Genomic DNA, 19,057 nt, shown 5'->3' on the forward strand with positions numbered 1-19,057 from the left:
TTATTGTATTCTATGGGAAAACTCAATCTGAGAATAACTCACTAGTTACAGGGGATTATGGGTAAGAGAAGGAGCTTGAGCTTTGGATCCAATGTCTGAGAATGGCTGAAGTTAGATCCTAGATGGGTCTGATAACCTATCTGTTGAGGAAGGACAAAAGCAGACAAAACAGATCTATCATTATAAGTACATAACTTTCATTTATTGACCATGGTGTAAGAAAAGACAATCTAACACTAAATGGGATAGGTCAACTCAAGCACCAAAAAGGACACTGGCTAGTCTTAAAATGGCCAACAAGGGCAGCTAGCCTAGTGCTTACCTATGAAGCTATAAATCCCAGAGTGCTTTGACAGACATTTCAATGAAATAGCTTGGGAGAAGCTTTTACAAGCTATTCAGCTACAATGTCTTGGAAAAAATTGTTTTATGAATCCATCTGATAGATCAGGTTCATGAAGAGTACACTGCACATAGCACAGGGCTGTAATAAGCATTACTGGCACACTGTGCCCCTAGAATCCCTTGAGCAGCCTGAATATTTAAAAAACTGCACATAGCACAGGGCTGTAGGAAGCATTACTGACATACTGTGTTGCTAGAATCCTTTGAGCAGCATAAATATTTAAAAGAATCACTCCACCAGGGAAATATGACATAGCAGAGGATACCACACGTTATTCCACTGAACGGCAGTGTCAAACTGCCCAGTTACACTTAGCATAATGGTGATTCAGAAACATGCAAGTCATTAGTATATCACTGGGCTGCCATGGTGCCACATGCATTTTGTAACCTGGTAGTATGTAATGATCAGTAAAGGGAGGGGGGCAAGCATAATGGAAGTGAAGCTGGTCAATTTTCAGCAAAGTACTATAGCAGTAATAAAATGTGTAGTCCACAGAAAAGCTTAGAGGCTGCTTACACACTGGGCCTCACTGCCTAGTGGTCCACTGTAATATTATGCCAGGTAACTCATCTATTTAAGAATCAGAAGTTTGGTGAGTACAGCAGAGTGAAATGCTCATTTTTATTATTTGTATCAGTCCATAGTGGAAGTTGGCTAAGTACCCTATACTAATCTACACCTTACATTGTTGTTGGTGATATGGCTTTCATGAGCTGCTCTGTGACACCTTCAGTGCTGTTTTACAGTACAAATCAACAAATAAGACTTATACTGATGTGTATGCCATGGAAACTATAATAAAATCCCACTGCAAGCCAGCTGATTATTGTGTTCATAACTAAATGAGATTTTTTTATTAACTCATATTTTTCCTTTGACATTTGATGTTACAGATCAACAGACTTCATTGGCTAGTTTCCTGAGATTTGATAAAGTTAAATTTTAGTTGAGATCGCATTATATCTTCTGTTGAATATACATACATGTGCAGCATTTTATATAGGTTCATAGGTTTTGCAGTTTATTATAGTTATTATATATTATCATGGAGCAAACCTAGAACCATCTTTTTATAAGTCCTGCACCATTGTTACCAGAGCAAGTCTAATGCCTTCCTGCAGTCTGAAAGTTTTTTTTTATCTAAACTTTGTATTGCAGAATTTGCAAGCAGAAGAAGCAGCTTATGATCAGATGGCCCTCCTTTCTTCTGCATTTGCCTTCAGTTGGAGCAAGTGGAATCTGACATCTGGTCATAATCACATTGTTTTACAGGTAAGGTGTTTTGCTTGTCCTTCCTTGTTGTAGTATGTGTCAGGCAGTCCTTCCGGTAACTGATGTAGTTTTATCATGGATTGCCACTTCTGTAACTTTGGAAAAGATGCAGACAAGAGCAATTTGCAGTTTCATAATGCAAGTTATTGCTGAAGGGATATGTAAGTCACAATTAAACAGTTTAGATTATTTTCATATGATGCTGCATTGTGGGCTGAATTGAAAAAGCAGAAGGCATGCGTTTGGTCATATACTGCATTTTATTTATGCATCTTATATGTAAAAGTCAATGTTCCACAAGTTGTTTATTTCTGTTTTTTTTATTTTGAGCTCCCACAATAACTAAAATCATAAACCAAACAATATAGCTCTTTTATATTTGCCCCTGAAGTATTACAACCAAGGCATATTTATGTCTGAAATCAGCTCGACTTCATGTCTGTAACAATTTTATACCTTGCTCAAGAAAATGTTTTACAGCTGTTTCAGTATGAGTTGTGTGTATGAATATATATATATATATATATATATATATATATATATATATATATATATATTTATATTTCCCGGATCTACTTCACAAACCCAAAATCCCACTTACCCAACTTTCATATAACAGAGACGTCAAAGACGAAAACTCAGAAGACTACCAGGAACACCGACTTTCCACTCCAGTTAAATAACCTCTTGGCCAAACAAAAATTAAACCCACCCACGTGGGGTGCTTTGGCTGCACCCCCACTCCCCCAACTAAATATTCCAACTCCGAGATCGCACTACCGTGGAGGTTAGGAGCAAATTTCAAATTTCAACATGGTAGCTGAGCGGTTACTTACCTGGAGTTGAAAGTCGATGTTCCGGGTGGTCAGTCTACTGTGTTGTCAGCTTTGTCGTCTTGGTTATATGAAAGTCAGGTAATTGGGGTTTCTGGTTTGTGAAGTAGGCCCATATTTCCTGCAGTGGGTTGAAGTAGTATTTATTTATTTACTCACTCACTCATATCAGATATTTTGTCAGGAAGGGCATACAGTTTGTTTGTGTCTTTCGGCTTTTCCCAGTTAGGGGTTGCCACAGCGGAACTCCGGTCCGCTAATGATTGGCAGTAGATTTTTTCATGTCGAGTTGCCAGCCCTGACGCACAACCTTCAACGAAGGTACGCCCATTCACGCATGCCTCCACACAGAAGACGCTCTAGCTGAGAATTGAACAGGACAACGTCTTACTGGAGGGCATACAGTACTTAAATGAATAATATTCTGAGGGTTGGGATCGTAAAGGGGTTTTGATTCTAAAAGTCACATGGACATGGCATATGGTACTAGTGGTATGAGCACTGGCACTAGGTGATGGTTGCTGCTGATGTGGAATGCTGACTCCATATACAAAATGGGAAAATGGGGGTTGATGCCGATGCCAGTTGCAAGATGAACTGAATGCCAGGCTATACTTGACTGCCTCAAAATGATTAGTAAACTTATCTTTGTATTCCACGTTAGGTGACTCAGACTTGGAAGATGTTAATTTCAACTACCGCCCTTAAGCAGTAAATACATACATAGAAATACACATGTTTTGATCACCATATACTCATTCTTATACCTGTTATTGAGTTTAAAAGCTGTTTTAATGTAATGCCTCAGATGACTTTGTCATAACTGAGAACTGAATGTGGGGAGACACAGTGGTCACTGACTAGTGTTTGCTGGTTCAAACCTGTATGGTTTGTTTCTTGGCTGAGAAAGGGAGCTCCAGTACCCTCCTCCACATGCCAACAAAAATATGGTGGGTAAACTGGCACCCCATCTATGATTAGTCTCTTGCCTTGTACTGTTTACTTACTAGCTCCCAAGTCTCTGTCTCTGAACTCAATTAAGTGGGTGTTGCAAATGAAAGTTCTAAGGAAAAAATCTTTTCTTTTTAAATGTAGCAGGTACCTACTACAATTTATGTCATACAGAGCATGAAGTGATTCAGTTCTGACCACAGATGCAATACTGGTGCATGCATGCTGGTAATGCACTACAATGAAGACTGATCGGCATCTGCCAATCATACCCCTTAGTACTCTGCACTTGGGGTGGCTGTCCACTTCGCTCTACCCTAAATACACTACTGTATGATTCATGAACAGTTTGTACTGGAAAGAATTTGCATTTAATGAAACCTGGAAAGTACAAAAGTAGAGCAGATATGGAAAGAATTGACAGAGTAGGGTAAGCCATTCCTGACTGCTTGAGCCAGTATGGTGAATGTGTGCTTGGATATCGATGTACAAAAGACTGTTTAATATAAGAACACCACTACTTTGAAACATAAGAGAGAAGAATGATGGCAAAAACTGCAGCTTGAGAACAACTAGTAGACAAAAGTCATTAAAGGAGAAGTTTGAAGATTGTTGAACATAGAAACAAGGGGATTTTTAAGTAACAGGGAAGATATTGGCAGCAGATAAAAGCTTGTAGTGATGGTTATAAGGGCCATCAAATGTAAAATTGCACATATTTAGAATTCATTTGTATTGGTCCAAATATTCTGTGAGCTAACAAGGAAAATATGGGTAGGATGTATGCTAGATTAGGAATAAATAATCCCCAGGATTCCGCAAACTTCCATGCAGGAATAGCTTATTCCTGCACAGAAGGGACCATTCCCGTACAACACGGCAGTGCGCCATGCAAATTCATGAAGGTGCGCTGCCGTGCTGTTAAACGGACATGGATCTGTTACGAGTGCAGGGGGTGTATCTGAGAGCAGTGCTCTCACAATACACAGGCCCCCTGCACACCAGAATTGCTGTTCGGCAATATAAAATGAGCGAGAACACTCGTAATACCCCCAACCCGTCAGGGTAAGAAATCTTGTCAAAGCCATAAGGGAAAATCGTTCCTACCAAGGCAAAAGTTGAAAGAATACGAGATGTAGCATAAGCATATAGAGCACACCTCCCAACCCGTCAGAGTAAGGAATGTGGACAAAGCCATAAGAGATATTCATTCCACAAAGCAGAAAGTTGATAGAATAACAGGTTCAGCATTAGCAGGGATATTCTGAAGGGTACAAATAATAAAAGACAAGAAATAATTTTTTTTTATAAATGCGATAAAGTTTAAGCATAGCTGCGTGGGTGTGCCCGTTGCTTAGCTATGCTTAGTCCAGCTTAAACAGCACAAGAAGTTAAATAGCAAGAGACATCAAACTTAAACAGTACTCTAATAGTGCAGTGGTTAGAATGTACACTTTGCAAGCAGCCATTCTGGATTTGATCCCCACTGTAACCAATTTGCATTTTACATGTGAAAACAGTACATAAATATTTTTTTATTAGCTACTAAATAACATATATTTGTTAACCAGAGTACTATACTAGGTCCAGGTGTGAGGTGTAAGTTTAATAAAGTTGTGAAACCTCCATATAAACACAAGTGCCCCATACAGTATAGTCACACATGAATACATGTAATGAAAGCACATTGGGGGATGTTAGGGACAGTAAACAAATTTATAATATGTAATGAATTGATGCATCAATCCCATACAGCAGGTAATCTATAAAATAAAAAAATAAGCAATGCTAAGCATTGCACAGCTTTGATGACTGGGTGTAAGCATTGTGTACATATGAATACTAAGCAATGAATAGCCCAGCTAAGTGGATTTGCCCATTGGTAAGCAATGCTGAACCTGCCCCTTTTAGCACTGCCAACCTTAACTAAGCTGGCTTGCCCGTGGCTTAGCTTAGCTCAGCATATACAAAACCATCCAATCATGGCAAAGGGCAGGAAATTGGCCGTATTTAAACGCCCGCAGGTGGGAATACAGCTCATAACTGGTTGCAGCTTCCCATTGTAGGCAGTATAGCAGGTGTTGGTGAGGACATGCACTTCAGGGCGCAGCGCTATGGCATACAGGAGTCCAAGGTCATGGTAGGACTCCTGGTAAAAAAACATGACAAGAGACTGCTGCAGGGCCAGTACCAGGGCTCCCAATATAAAGCAGAAGCCTGGGACCATCTCACTCGTGATCTCACCACTGCCACTGGCATCCCTCGAACTGGTGAGCAGGCTGACTTGAAGCTGAGTAAGAGGGAGCTCTTGGACGAGTGGGTCCAAGAAGCAAGACAGAGGGGTGATGTCTCAGCAGTGTGTAAGTATTCATATCAGTAACTGTTTACCAAAGTCCAGCCTGTGTATGTGATGGATAGGTATGCCTAACTATTTCTCTATTCCCTTTACAGCTGCAGCTGAGTGGGCTGTGAATCAGGAAGCCCATGACAGTAGGTTGCAAAGGCTGCGTCGCGAGGCTGGTGAGTAACAATCCTGCTTGTAGTAGTCATACCAAATAAATATAAAGTAGTATAAAGTCACCTGGCAGTATAATAACTGTGTATGGGTTGTACTGAATAAACCAGACAATATGGCAGTAATAGTCCCATATAGGTGATATTTAAATAAAACCATAACTGCTTGGCAATACAGTTCTAAATCCTGGACTGGTTGTGTTTACTCTGGTATTGTTTGGCATTTAGTGTTGCATTCTCTGAATAGTAATGTGTTAACCACTGTTACCCACACTGTGCTACATAATAAATATGTCAAGGAGTGTCTGTACAAGACTTTTGTAAGTACAAGGTTAGAGTGTACAACCAAGAGAGACTTAGACATAAAACTCTGAAGAAACAGACAGCAGTTTCTAAATAGTTCACTCTGATGAAACACATATTGTTGTATTTTTAGCACACACAGCCATGGTTCGAATCCTGGGAGTGGTACTAAGCTGTATGCCTAATCATACCTCTCAACTGTACAGATTTTTGCATAATGTCCAGATAATTGGCTCATATTTTGGCCTGTTCCTCTTTCTCCCTGGCAAATCACTGGGATGATCTCAGAATTGCAGTCACTAAATAATGACATACATTTGAGTTTCAGACTTCTAATCCTTCATGAAACGTATATTAAAACAAATCCTGTTACTCTAGCAACTGTCTAAAAGTTTATAAGAGTAATATTCAAAATATGTCCCTATTTGTACCCCCATGTTGTCATGCTTTGTTCATAGTTTGTGCATTAAGAGATTGAGAGGTATGTGTATATTTTAACTAGGAATCTGGGAATATGTGTAGAAACAGTCAGGTAGTGGTAACAAACATTCTCCCCACAGGTCTTTCAGAGAAGAAAACCGCAACTGCCTGGAAATAAAGTTTTAAATCCTGGACTGGTTATGTTTACTCTGGTATTGTATGGCCTGACATGTAGCATTCACCAAGATCTGATATCAGAATAGTACTGTTGTGTCAACCACTATTTCTCACACTGTGCTACATAAATAAATGTCTAAGAATGTCTGCATAAGACTGTTGTAATTACAAGGTCAGATTGCACAACTAAGAGAGACTTAGACAAAAAACATTGAAGGAACAGACAGCAGTTTCTAAATAGCTCACTCTGATGAAACAGAAATTGTATTATTAGCATGGTTCGAATCCTGGGAGTGGTAGTAAGCTGTATGCATAATCACCCAAAGCCAAGTCTGGGGTTTGATGTGTAGCGAGCTCCGAAAGAAGTCTGAAGATCTGCTACACCAGCTCGAGGGCTGTGTGGCTCAATTCGAGGGTCATCCTACCCCTCCTGCTCAGCCCCCAGCACAGCCACCTTCGGGGCTGTGAAGGTGCAGTGGTGACTGCCGATGGGTGGTGACCTCAGTCCCATGGTTTCCATTTGGGGCTCATGGGCTTCCAATTTCCAAAAACCCCTCCCCGTCCAAGGTGTTTACCACCTACATGTGTCATATACCATCCCCGTATGCTGTCTTGTCTGTCTTCCTACCCAAACTACCTCCCCAAATATACCTGCTATCCTTCCCCAACATCCCACTCTCACCTTAAAAAAAAAGGGGCAATCTGTTCCCAAAAAAAAAAATGTTGCCCCATACATAGCTGTCCATTTCGCACACATGTCCACATAATGGAGAAATATGGTCACTATTACTTTTGAAAAGAGAATCATACTAGCTATTACGTTTGAATGCTGGGAAATGGCCAGGTCTGAATGAGCATATTTCCATTAGCCCTATTTTAAAACTAAAGGCATTGGAAAGATAAAATATCTATATATATATATATATATATATATATATATATATATATATATATATATATATATATATATATTTCTCCATTATGTATTTTAAACATTTTAAATTATTTATATGTTCAGCATTTATGGTATAATGATATTAATGTGTGATTGGTATTTATTTCTCTTAATATTTTAACTATACCTAATTCTTAGTACTTAATTACACGGATATTTATTGTTGTAATATATTTAACATATTTAAATATATTTATTGTGTGGAAGGTTGGGTGCCGGGCTGGCAACTCGACACTGTAAAACTCTACTGCCAATCTTGAGCGGACAGGTGATGCGCTGTGGCGACCCCTAACCGGGAAAAGCCAAAAGAAGAAGAAATATATTTATTGTACACTGTCATTTTAGAACCAGTGTTTATATAGTGCTTTATGGGGTGGTGTGTTCCATGAATTTTTTTCAGTTTGTATATTTTGTCTGCTTTTTAAGTTAGTGACTGCAAATATTGTGCTTTTAATGACATAATTAATTAGTTCAAAACTGGGTGGAACTTCCTGTTGAAACTGTATAAAAAGGAAGTAACTATGTGTGTTGAATTGTCTGATGAAGTCTAGATCTTTCTGGATGAAAGCGCTCACCTTTGTTTTGTTTTATGTTCTGAAGTTAATAAAGTGGATTCTGCATTCTACAACTGTATCATGATTTGCAGCCTGCATTACTTAGAGTGGATTCAATCCAGCTACTTCTGGCTTTTGTGTTTATCTGCTTCAGTTTGTACTTTGTGACTTCTTTTTTAAACCAGAAATATGGACAAAAACGTTGACAGTCTGCAACAATCTGGCCAATGACAGGTATGCTCAGAACAACTGAGTGCAGGAAAGCATAACCAAGCCTGGCAAAGGGGGGGCCCTGAAAATGTGGAAATATCTGACATACTGGTGTAGATGAGCTGACACATGTGATGCAATAACACCCTCCTGTCTGTTCCAGCATCTGTTGAGCGGAATGACAGAAGTCCAAAACCCAGTGACTTCCCAGGAGTTAAGTCATGTAAATCTTTACATCCCCCCACTGATGTGTCAGGCATACACAGTGCTTATGTGGGCCAGGCAACACTACACATCTGCCAAATATCTGGACATAACATCACAGTGGGGAAAATACACTGAGCTGCTAGCTATGTCGCCAAGCAATATCCAAACTACAGGCAGACTGACATAACAAAAAAGCAATCTTGCTATGGGGGAATACACATGTAATTGCAAATATACCAGGCAGTCCAGGGATGTAACAGCACTGAGACACAGACACCAGTGTGAAAGTGCATACAGTATAAGGATTGTGTGAACCAAACTGTCAGCGTGTTTGATACTCACACACTACCCCTACATATAATGGCCCAATACACAGTGTAGTATGATGCCTGACTGTGTTTTGGGGCATGTCACAGTCTTACCCTACAAAAATGTAACACTTGATAGAGCACCAGAAACTGGATCCGCATGCAAAGACGGATAGAAAAGGAAACATAACACTTAAATATAACCCCCCCCCAAAGAAATAAAGAAATAACATATTCACAATACACTGCTATACAATCCTGACAGTCTGTTAACAATAGCCAGAAATACAAAGACCTCCCAACTGTACACACTCCCAAAGAATGTCCAGGCCATGTCATCATATATAAGGCCTCTTGCACATAAAATGTTTGGCAGTCTGATACCTAACTGGGATGATATTAAGAATTACATCACTAAGTAATGATATACCATATCTCTATGCCTCTGAGTGCATGATATGTGGACAAGGTTTGACATACTCATGGACAGAGACCCAAACACAGGTCCAGGATGGAGATATTGTTGTTATAAACTGAGAAAGTAGCTGGTGTAGGTCTAATCCTACCCCCCTGTCACAGAGTGCAAATGTGAACATCCCACACTCTGCTGTATCCAGCCCTGAATCCTGCCTGTCTGTACAATCCCACTGTCTGCAACTAATATAATGTAGCCAGTCACACTACCTTCCTGTAGACTTCACATATCACTCTTAATGGTACTTGTCTGTCACAAATAACTCCTGACTCCCCTCCCCACCACACACAACCTGCCTGTACTCTCTCGTACACCTTTCCCCCACTCTGCCCCTGACTCTGAACTGGTGTTCCCAAGTAGTTAGACCTATCCACCTTCCAAACTGTATGCCCTGCATTGTCACCATTCCTCTATTCCCCACCCCATTTACACACATATATTCTTACGTAGTCCTGCTGACCATCATTCCTCCCCACTCTACAACATAACCCCATCTCCCCAGGGTCTCCCCGACCTGTCCCCTAATCTCACTACAGACCAAAATGTCATCTGCAAACTGCACAGTCAACAGGGGCCTCTGTCTGATCATGTCTGTCAACCTGTCCCTCACCACTGCAAATGTGAAAGGGCACACAGCTGACCCCTGATGTACTCCCACCTCCACCTTAAATCCACCTGTCATGTCAAAACCAGAAATCACTGCTGTCACACTAGCCTCCTACATATCATGTGGTGTCTGACAGACTTCTCTGGCACCCCTGACCTCCACATGCAATACCACACCTACTGTCCAGGCAGCATGTCATACGCTCTCTGTAGGTGCACATAAACACAATACAGCTGCATCTCAGCCTCAGTGCAGAGCTGCATCAACACTTGTGGATCATTCTATAGCTATGTCAAGAATCTAGATGGCAACATCCAGATCTGCTCTGAGTTACAGCACAAAGGCACGAAAATTACAGAACCAACTGATATTGCCAACATCCTGGCAGATAGGTTCAATGCTAACTTTACCCACCTCTCACCCCCTAAAGGGCCCATATCTATACAGGAAGAATGCAGAGTCCCTGTAATCACAACTACGCGGGTAAAAGTTACACTCTCTAAAGCCAAAAACACAGCATCCACGGACAACATCCCAGGCTGCGTTTTACACAAACTTCAGAATGAACTGGCTCCCCACTTAAGCACCATGTTCAATAATAGCCTCAGGCTTTGTGCCCACTGAATGGCGCACAGCAACAGTTATCCCACTCCACAAAGGGGGAGCCACCACTGATCCTGGGAACTATCGACCAATTAGCCTGACGAGCCTGGTCTACAAGGCCATGGACCGTATCATCATGGAACTCATAAACAAAGACATTAGTAACCTCCAAACTCTGGATCCCACCCAGTTCGGGTTTGTGAAAGGCAGATCATGCCTCCTGAACCTGATCGACTTCTTTGAGGCAGTCACCAAAGCAGTGGATGAGGGTAAGGTGGTTCACACAGCCTATCTTGACCTCGCCAAGGCTTTCAACACCATCCCCCATTTTGGAATTATAGCTAAACTCACTAAACTAGGTATAAATCCCTACACCACAAGATGGGTTGCCAACTGGCTCACTGACAGAACCCACACTGTAAAAGTTGCAGATTCCAAATCTGACCTCAAAGCAGTGACGAGGGACCGTTCCGCTACTGGTGGGGGGGCCAGCCAGAGAGGCCCCACTTACAGCAATGGAGGAGCTGCTTGCCAACATGTATGTATGTATGGAGATGCATATATGTGGATAAATCTATACATAATACATATCTATATCTATATATATATATATATATATATATATATAGAGAGAGAGAGAGAGAGATAAATCCACATGTATATCCACATATATGCATAGATAGATATATATAGAAAGGTGAATACATACATACACACACACACACACACACACACATATATATATATATATATATATATATATATATATATATAAATATAGATACATGTATACATAAATATACAGAACTATATGACGGCTACAAACACATGCAATCTGAGGGTCATGCTGCTGCACAATAGACATCTACATCTGAAAATGCACTCACTGGACGTATTCCTTAAAATGGGGAGCTATGACATCTGTGCTGCAACAGAGTCCTGGTTAAAGGCAGCAGGAAGCACCCCTGCACTACCAGCCTATTACCCATTCCTCATCTCTTGGCTGCAGAACTGTGAGTGAAGCTCCAAAGGTGGTGGTTTTTCCATATTCATTAAGGAGACACACACTTTCAGAGTGTTGACCAACTTAGGCATTACAGATCCTGCAGGCATAACTAACATTAGGTAGGACAGTGGTTCAGGTCATAGCCTGCTATAAGTCCCCAGACATGTTCCAACACTCACAACTACATGTCCCTAAACACCCTGAAGGATGATATTGTCCAACCTAATACTCTCATACTGGTTGACTTGAACTACCCCACTATTAACTGGGAAAGCTACTCATGTACCCATGCACATGCCCATTACATCGACCTGGTCCTTCCTAACATGGGCGACTCTTGCTCGACACCAATAGACAACTCCCCCTTGTTATATCTGAACACAAATTAATCACCTTTGGAAATCTATGGCCCTTCTATGCCCCCTTGCACAGGTAACCACCATGGAAAGCCTTTCCAGTGCTGAATATGGCCTCATAACAACAGAGGTGGCTAACCTCATGGCAGCCATGCAAATGGAGACTAGGTGCATGACAGCTGAATCAAACAACAATACACTATGAACATGTACACAAATGCATGGGTACTGACATACCCACTACAACCAGGATCCTCACCTCCTATAAAAGGAGGCTGATCTGATGGCCCCCTGCTATATAGACACTGTATAACAGAAGAAGAGAACCAATATGGAATAATGTGAAGTCCCAAGACTGGAAATCAACCCTTATCAGCCTCAGTTGAAGGTTGAGATCCATCGTCAAGTACTACAATGCTAGCTGTGAGAACAGAATTGGAGCACATAGTGAAGATAACCACAAGGTCTCATACAGTTATGTTAAGAATCTCCATGGCAATAGCAAGATTTGTTCTGAGCTACTAGACAATGGAAACTCCCAGACTGAGCCATAAAATACTGCCTGGCATCTTGAGTGTAAACATTACCCCTCACCCTCCCAAAGGACCAATCATAATACCAGTACACCGCCAGGCACCCAGTATTACTGCAGCACAAGTTAAAACACCACCTTCCTAGGCTAAGAATACAGCTTCTATGGGACCTGCGAATATCCCTGGCTGTGTTCTACGTGAACTACAGAGTGACCTGGCACCTTACCTGTGTGCCCTGTTTAAGCACAGCCTCGCCTTAGGCTTTGTCCCTACTGAATTGTACACTGCTGCAGTCACCCCTCTCCACAAACGAGGTGTAACTACAGACCCTGGGAAATACCGTCCCAACTGCCTGAAGAGTCTGTTATGTGAAGCTATGGAATGTCTCATCATCATGCACCGTATAAACAGGGATATGAAAAAATGCAGACTCAGGATTCCACACAGTTTACCTTTGTGAAGGGTAGGTCATACCTGCTCATTCCACCTGGTCAACTTCTTGGTGCCAGTCACCTGAACTGCGGATGAAGGCAAGGTTACACATACAGCCTACATTGATCTGGCCAGAACCTTTGATAACATTACCCACTGACTAACTAGGTGGGAACAGAGGCACAAACACAGGGGTAGATTGGACATACTGGTGTCATACATTGAGATAGTTGCAGATGTCACTGGGTTTGTTGTAACATCCTTTATGAGGAATATGACGTTGAAATTCCCATAAATGTGAATATTTACTGACTGCATTCCCCAGAGTCCACAACTGATTTACCAAGGACACCAGCTGTCTGTGGACAGCATGCCAGTGGAGAGGTATGTCAGAGATGTATCACTGTGAATCATGACGTCACACACTAAATGCATGTCCACACAAACCCTGTCAATCTATCAATCCACCTTGTGTATAACAGCAATGATGACATAGGATCTGTTTACAAATCTGAGGATATGTCCCCCATGTTGGTTGGCTTTCTCCACGTCGTGTCCTGTGATGCATTGCCACCCACTGTATGTGAATCTGTAGGCCACTGCCTCTGTAATGTCCCTCACACAGGCAAGGAAGTGGGGCAGGGCCCACATTAAGGAATGTCCCATATGTCGGAACTAGCAGCAGTGTCCAGGCCCACAGCAGAATACAATGTGGGCACCTGCATAATGATATGGCCATACCAATACCTGACATCTGCACATCTGTACAGAGGACAGACAGTAAGTAGATAGCCAACAGGTTATGCATTAGGATGAATGTTTTGCAAGATACATGTCTGAAACTGAAAGGTATGCCATTACTACATGACAGCAGTCCTCAATGACATGTCCAAAAAACATAGCAGTCTACAGTTAATATCAACATATCAGATCAATGTACAATAGGAGATACATATAAACATACAGCTCAAACACCAACAACAAGATATTCAGTATTCAGAGTCCAGCTTTGCATGCAGGGGTGTATGGTTTCAGTACTACAATCTGCAATCTACTCTTACTTGAAAATGCACTGTTAAAAGTATTAACGTAATGATACAATATGTGTTAAACTATTTCTGTCAACCAGTGCACTGTAGCTGATGTAACATGCAAGTGTGACTGCATATAACCTGGGATACTACCCATGTATGAAACAAATCCAAACAGAAAAGATTGTGGTACTACCCATGTATACCAAGGTGTCCCATACAGTATGCTCAAACCCCTTGCAACTGTAATGACAGCACATAGAAGCATGTTATGTGCAGGAAATGAAATACACTTTTTAAAGATGTCATTACCCTGCTATTTTATCAAACTGGAATGTGATCACTGGTTACCAGGGCTGAGCTATGCTTAGATGTAAGCATTGCCTAAATATAATTGCTAAGCAGATTTGCACACTGGTAAGCAAAGCCTACACTGTATAAGCAGTTATTTGTTTAACTGTATGCTTTTAACTGTATGTTAGCGCCACTTAGCTTCACGCAAACCCGCTTAAAGATGCTTTAAAGCACCTTAATCACCCTGTATCCATCAGCCCTTGTTCTGCGCAGAAACAAAATAAATAGCCCATGCAGGTCTTGAACCCAGGATCCTGTACACTATAGTCATAGAATGTAACCACTAAGCCATCTTGTGAGGATGTCTGTTGGTTTTTCAAATATATTACTCAGTACACACACTGAATAGTAGTGAACAACTGTTTTGACTACTACAATTGTTTAGTACTTGTAAGTGAAAATAGTGTTAAATCAGTCATGTTCTTATAGGTAAATATACACATTTCAGATTAATATGGTGGGATACATCTGAGAAGATACATACAACACTCATGGTTATACATAAAAGAGATATATATATATATATATTCATATATATATATACACACACACACACACACACATATATATATATATATATATATATATATATATATATATATATATATATATATATATATATATATATATTGGTATCATACCTCCCAACCATACCGAATTACTTGTTTTTTACTGAGTTTTGGGGTCCAAATGAAGGGGTGCCACGATTTTTCTTTTTTCGAATATTGCGCTGTTGGAGCTGACGTCATCACATGCGGGATGATGTCAGCTCCATCAGGGTTATCAGCCAGTTGGAATTGAGCTCAAGGAGCTCACGTTGTCATTTCCATCTGCAAATGCGAACGGGAAATCTTAACAGCAGCACTCGTTTTGGATTTATCAGATGCACTTGTTTTGGATTTAACAGCACTTGTTTCGTTTGGGGATTCAGGTTGATTAGCGGAAGCATGCAAATGCGAGTGGGAAATCGTAGCAGCACTCATTGCAAATGAGAGCACTTGTCTGTTTGGGCAATCAAGCAAATGTGAGCACTTGTTTGGGGAATCAAGCAAATGCGAGCACTTGTTCATTTGGGGAATCAAGTGAAGTGGATTTGGACTCAAGTAAGTGTGTGTGTGTGTGTGTGTGTGTGTGTGTGTGTGTGTGTGTGTGTGTATGTGTGCGTGTGTGTGTGTAATGCCCCCATGTCATACACCTGGTGACTAGAGGTATTCAGGCTAAAACCCTAAAAAGAGTCTAAAGTCCCTAGCCACCACCATTTCTGAGCTTTGTCCAGATTTTTTGTGCTAAGAGTTGAGAGCTATGGTGAGTCTCCATATAAGATACAGCCTCTCTCTTTCACTAACCACTATTACATGTATTAATCTCAGTACTTCTTGTTATGATAATACAATTTGTGTATATATTTAAAGGTCATGTTCAAAGTGGAAAAATGGAATGTTGCATCTGTATTCTGTTTCTGCCTAATGGCAACAATTGTTGATGTGCAGTATTTATTTGTGTCTTATTTTCACATAAAATAGCGATTTTATGTGAAATAAAACTTATAAAAAAGTTTGGAGGCTAAAATGATGTTTCTACCCTCCCACACCTGCAACTGAGAAGGAAGGGCATTAAATAATGACATCAATCTGTGTGCAGTTCTCTAGTCTCAATGATGATTTATGATATTGGGGTGTCAGTCACTCTGCCTTGCCATGCAATGCATTAAAACACAAATGGAAATGATAACATGGTCACAGAAAGAGCACTCTAACAAAAATATTTGACGAATATTAACCCATCCATAACCCCGTTTTCTCATTTTTGCACGTGGTTGGGGTAGCACTTCAAAAGTGGCTAGCACTGCTGCTAGGTGAACATAATTTGTATTCCCCCATAATTGGCTTTGTTGTTTGTCCAGGTTTTTTGTGTTAAGAGTTGAGAGCTATGGTGAGTGAGAAGTGAGAACTGAATTTGTATTCCCCCATTATTGGCTTTGTCCAGGTTTTATGTGCTAATAGGTTAAGAGCTATGGTGAGAAGTGAGAACTGAATTCACTAAATGATAGCCATTAACTTTCAGTTTTCCTATTTTTAGGGAACTGCTGATTTGGCATAATAGTATGTTACTTTGAATGTAGTGCATTGGGTCCTCGGTTCAAGACATGCCAGTGAAATGCATGGTGGTAACACAAAATTTTATTCTAGCAACTTTTCAAAATTATACAAGCAATGTTTCAAATGTGTCCTGGTAAGTCCCTAGCCACCACCACTTGTGAGCTTTGTCCAGGTTTTTTGTTCTAAGAGTTTAGAGCTATGGTGAGAAGTGAGAACTGAATTTGTATTCCCCCATTATTGGCATTGTTTGTCCAGGTTTTATGTGCTAAGAGGTTGAGAGCTATGGTGAGAAGTGAGAACTGAATTCACTAAATGATAGCCATTAAGTTTCAGTCTTCCTTTTTCTCAGGAAACTGCTGATTTGGCATAGTGCTATGTTGCTCTGACTGTAGTGCAGAGGGTCCTGGGTTCAAGACTTGCCAGTGACGTGCGTGGTGGTAACACATTTTATTCTAGCAACTTTCCAAAATTATGCAAGCAATGTTTAAAATGTGTCCCTGGTTTTTGATATTTTGCCTCCCCCCAAAAAAAAACAAAACTGAAGTTGAAAATAAGTGTGAGAAGCTGTGCAAGATGCCTATGGCTTACACTACTGTCATTCTATTTATAGTGTGGGTGTGGAAGTAGACTTTTATGATGGAAATGTTCTGAATTGGGCAGTTTTGTCATTATTGGTTGATGCTTTTTGTTTCATTGCTTACAGTACAGCCTACTGGAAAAATGTTCAAACAAATTTAAAATGCGCTCTGTCTAACAAGTGTGCTGTATTATACAAGGAATATAACTTAATAAAGTCAGGGAGGTGTATCAAAGAAAAGAACACATGTATGTTTCTTGTTTTGTGTGCAAGAGGCCAATGATTTGAAAACAGCCCAAAGGTAATCTTTATCCACCACTGGCCAGATGTATTTTCTCTGGATGTGATGTGTGGGTTTCAATGCTATTTCAATGAACGTGAGATTCAAGGGCAGAGAAGTTTTAATGCCAAGTCTATTTTCATTGTGAGACAGTATTGCTTTGTTTAGCAGATATCTGTTAGGGTTTGTGCATTGTTGTGCTGCAAAATGTAAAAATAAAATCCAAATAATCATTGTAGAAGTAAAGCAGTGTGCACAGTTAGTATTTATGGTAAAAGGGGCAAAATCGCCAGGTAATGGGACATCGGAATGGCTGCAGGGGGACTCTGGTGCCATATTTTGGTTGTCTGTTCTTCAGTTTGCATTTGAAAGTTGGTATCCCACAGTTCCATTTGGAGTGGGTGGGGTTACATAATTATGTATGCAAATTATATGTTAATCATTTTTCATGGGGCTTGTCCAGATGTTTCTAGTTTGAGAGGTATGATTGGTATACATTTCCATATATATATATATATATATATATATGTATGTATATATATATATATATATATATATATATATATATATATATATAGATATTATATATAGATATATATATGCCCATGACATGTAGTGGAGTCATACCTCAGCACCATATCTCTCAACCTCTTAGTGCAAGGGAACATAATGTATGTATTGCAGTTATAAATGTAGAATGTTGCTACAGTGACGGGTTATGTCAACATACATGTTGTGAAGGAAGGCTCTTTTGAGATTGACATGTACGCCATTAGTTACTGACACACATCATAAAATGAAGTACCACACAAATCACAGTAATGATCCTGTGGAATACAGAAGACATATGAGCAGTAAACATGGACAGTCTGAAACAATCTGGTCAGTCAGGAGGTATACACAGAATTCCTTAGTGCAAGAAATGTGGAGCAAGCCTGACAAAGGGGATGTTTAAAGCCATGAGAATGGCGATATATCACACATACTGGACTAGATGAGCTCACACAGTTGATGCATTCACACCCTCCTGTCTATCCTAACACATATTAACTTGAGGAGCTGAGGTCCCAAGCCACATACTTCCCACTAGTTAGCGACATACATCTTCACAGCAGCCCACTGCTTTGTCAGAAATATACAACACATATGATGGCCAGGCAACAGCACATCTGACAAATATCTGGACATAACATCACACTAGGGTCAATACACTGAGCTGCTAGGCATGTCACCAAGCACTGTCTACACTACAGGCAGACTGCCGCAACACTAACCCAATTTACCTATGGGGGAATACACATGTAATTGCAAATATAGCAAGCACTGCAATTATAGCAAGCACTACATGCATGTAACAGTACAGAGTAACAGACACCAGTGTGAAACTTCATACCCACAACCAATCTCAACACAGTCACATAATGGTAAGCCTAAATAATAGTACAGTATATGGACTGTGTGAACAACAGTCATCATAATATTTGCCACTCACACATTAACCCTACATATACTGGCCCAGTTCACAGTGTAGTCTGATGCCTGACTGTGGTATGGGACATGTCCTCAGTCTGGCCCTACAAACATATAGGCT

The 19,057-nt window shown here is 40.5% G+C and overlaps 1 protein-coding gene across 2 annotated transcripts in view; it reads left to right on the top strand.

The window, feature by feature from the left end:
• DNAI7 (dynein axonemal intermediate chain 7) overlaps positions 1–19,057 on the top strand; it is a 1,345,687-nt gene that overhangs the window by 1,262,827 nt on the left and 63,803 nt on the right. For both annotated transcript variants that reach the window (XM_044087675.1, XM_044087676.1), the window contains exon 14: positions 1,568–1,681. In XM_044087675.1, coding sequence (XP_043943610.1) covers positions 1,568–1,681 — 114 coding nt within the window. The remainder of the gene's footprint in view (positions 1–1,567; positions 1,682–19,057) is intronic.

This window comes from Protopterus annectens, chromosome 11.part0 (assembly GCF_019279795.1).
Source record: "Protopterus annectens isolate FY-2018-M chromosome 11.part0, PAN1.0, whole genome shotgun sequence".
Taxonomy (NCBI): domain Eukaryota; kingdom Metazoa; phylum Chordata; order Ceratodontiformes; family Protopteridae; genus Protopterus; species Protopterus annectens.